General features: G+C 41.2%; 1 protein-coding gene across 1 annotated transcript; it reads left to right on the top strand.

Annotated features, from left to right (window-relative positions):
* The first annotated feature begins 202 nt into the window (after positions 1–202).
* KBTBD13 (kelch repeat and BTB domain containing 13) lies at positions 203–1,845 on the top strand. The gene has a single exon (XM_044283174.1). The coding sequence runs from the start codon at positions 253–255 to the stop codon at positions 1,777–1,779; it is 1,527 nt and encodes a 508-aa protein (XP_044139109.1). The 5' UTR covers positions 203–252; the 3' UTR covers positions 1,780–1,845.
* Positions 1,846–2,102: the final 257 nt, after the last annotated feature.

Here is a 2,102-nt window from a genome sequence, read left to right as displayed (position 1 = left end):
TTTACAAACTTTTGTTCTAATTTATTTAAGAGTAGGGAACAGAATATGGCTTCTTAATAGAAATTATACAGTTATGTCGTGGCCAGATCCTATGACAGCACAGTGCGGTTAGATGACCACTATACATACATTTATATTGTATGAAGGTTTTGTCTTACCTTTGTAATCATGTATGTGAATTACAGGGCAGATCTCTGCTAAGAGAAAGCTGGCACTATTAACTGCTTTGTCAGAAGTAACAGGAGGTCTGCTATGCTTGGCGCATACCATCACATGGGCAATGCTATCTTTAGCAAAAGACATGTTAGCTCCTTCACAGCACAGATTCATACAGAAACCCATCAGGAGGAGAAAGACACAGCGGCCTTGGGATACCTATGCTTTTTATCGGATGTTATAATGGCCACGCTTCGTGTTATCGTAGATGGGACGGTTTTTACCGCAGACAAGGAATTGTTGATAAGGCACAGTGAATATTTTCGTGCTCTCTTCCAGTCTGGAATGCGGGAGAGTTCCCAAGATGAAATCCAATTATGCAATTTAGGTGCAATGGGCTTCTTGATAACATTAAGGATATTGGAAGGTGAGAGGCCTCTCTTGAGTTGTGACGAGATCTTGGAAGCTGTGGAGTGTGCAGCCTTCTTACAGGTTGAACTTCTTATGAAGCATTTGGTCAATCTGATTGACTCTGACAATTGTCTGGTAATGTTTGAAGCAGCTGCCACCTATGGACTGCTCGACCTGTTCCATGAAGCTGCCTTGTACATCAGAGATATTTATGAGCTTTTGGAAAAAGAGATACAGTGCTTGCCCAAAGACCTCATTCAATACATTGATTCTCTTATGCCCAGCACCTTTGTTGCAGTGGGTGCTCACACTCCTACCATAGAGTTCCTTGAAGATTCATCAAGAACAATGTGCTTCTTAAATGAGAAAGATAATCAATGGGTGAGTCTTGGGTGTATCCCAGAAAATGCCAGCACATTTCTGGCTGGTGTTACCACTCTAAACAATAAAGTTTTCATTGTAGGTGGAGCTCGAGGAGCAAACAAGCAAGTAGTGGACAAAAGCTTCTGTTACGATCCAGACAACCACACCTGGAGTGAGTTTGCCTGCCCACAACAGCTCCGCTATGAATTGACACTAGTAGGACATGAAGGATATTTATACGCCTTTGGGGGGGAGTATGAGAGGGTTCCTGTGGCTTATGTGGAGAAATATTCTTTATCCTCCCAGATTTGGTCCTTTGGGAAGGAGTTACCACAACCTATGGCAGGCCCTCCTGCTACAAAGGCCATGGGAAGAATTTTCGTCTCCCTCTGGAAGCCACAAGATACAACTATAATTTATGAATATGATACTGACAAAGAAGAGCTAATTCCTATCTCGTCAATAAGGCGACCCCAGAGCTATGGTCACTGCATGGTGGGACACAGAGATAACCTGTACATCATGAGAAATGGCCCATCTGATGACTTTTTGCGTTGCACAATTGAGAACTTTAACCTCAGCACTCAGCAGTGGACAACCCTCTCTGGACAATATGTCAACAGCAAGGGAGCCCTTTTCACTGCTGTTATCCGAGGAGACACCGTCTTTACTCTCAACAGGGTGACGACCTTGCTCTACAAGATCGATACTTGCACCTGGAAGCCCATGAAAGAGAAGTGTGGATTCAATAAAGGAGGGTCTATGCATACATTCTTCCTGAGAATTCCTACCAAGACAAAGCTAATGGCCTGCAAATTGTACAAGAATCCTTACCAGAGCTATTTATAATTGTTTCTAGGGGTCTTATTTTATACGTTATCACATTCTTAAATACAATGTTTCTTAATTTTGGCATTATGATTCTTGTATTTGTCCAAAAGTAATATTAAGGGCAGAATGTATAAAAATAGCCTCTCTGTAAGACATTTCTATAGTGTCACTATGTATAAGCATACAGCTTCCAAAGTAATACAGTGCTATTTTTTCCTTTTTAATTGTATAGATTTATTTTACTCACCTCTATAGCGCTGACATATTCCATAGTGCTTTAAACACATTATTTAGCATATATCCCCTGTTACATTTTGAGGTCTCAGTCTCCTTATTGCCTA

This window comes from Bufo gargarizans, chromosome 2, assembly GCF_014858855.1.
Source record: "Bufo gargarizans isolate SCDJY-AF-19 chromosome 2, ASM1485885v1, whole genome shotgun sequence".
Classification (NCBI taxonomy): Eukaryota; Metazoa; Chordata; class Amphibia; order Anura; family Bufonidae; genus Bufo; species Bufo gargarizans.
The sequence above is the reverse complement of the archived record's forward strand: the minus strand, read 5'-3'. Positions and strand labels throughout refer to the sequence as shown.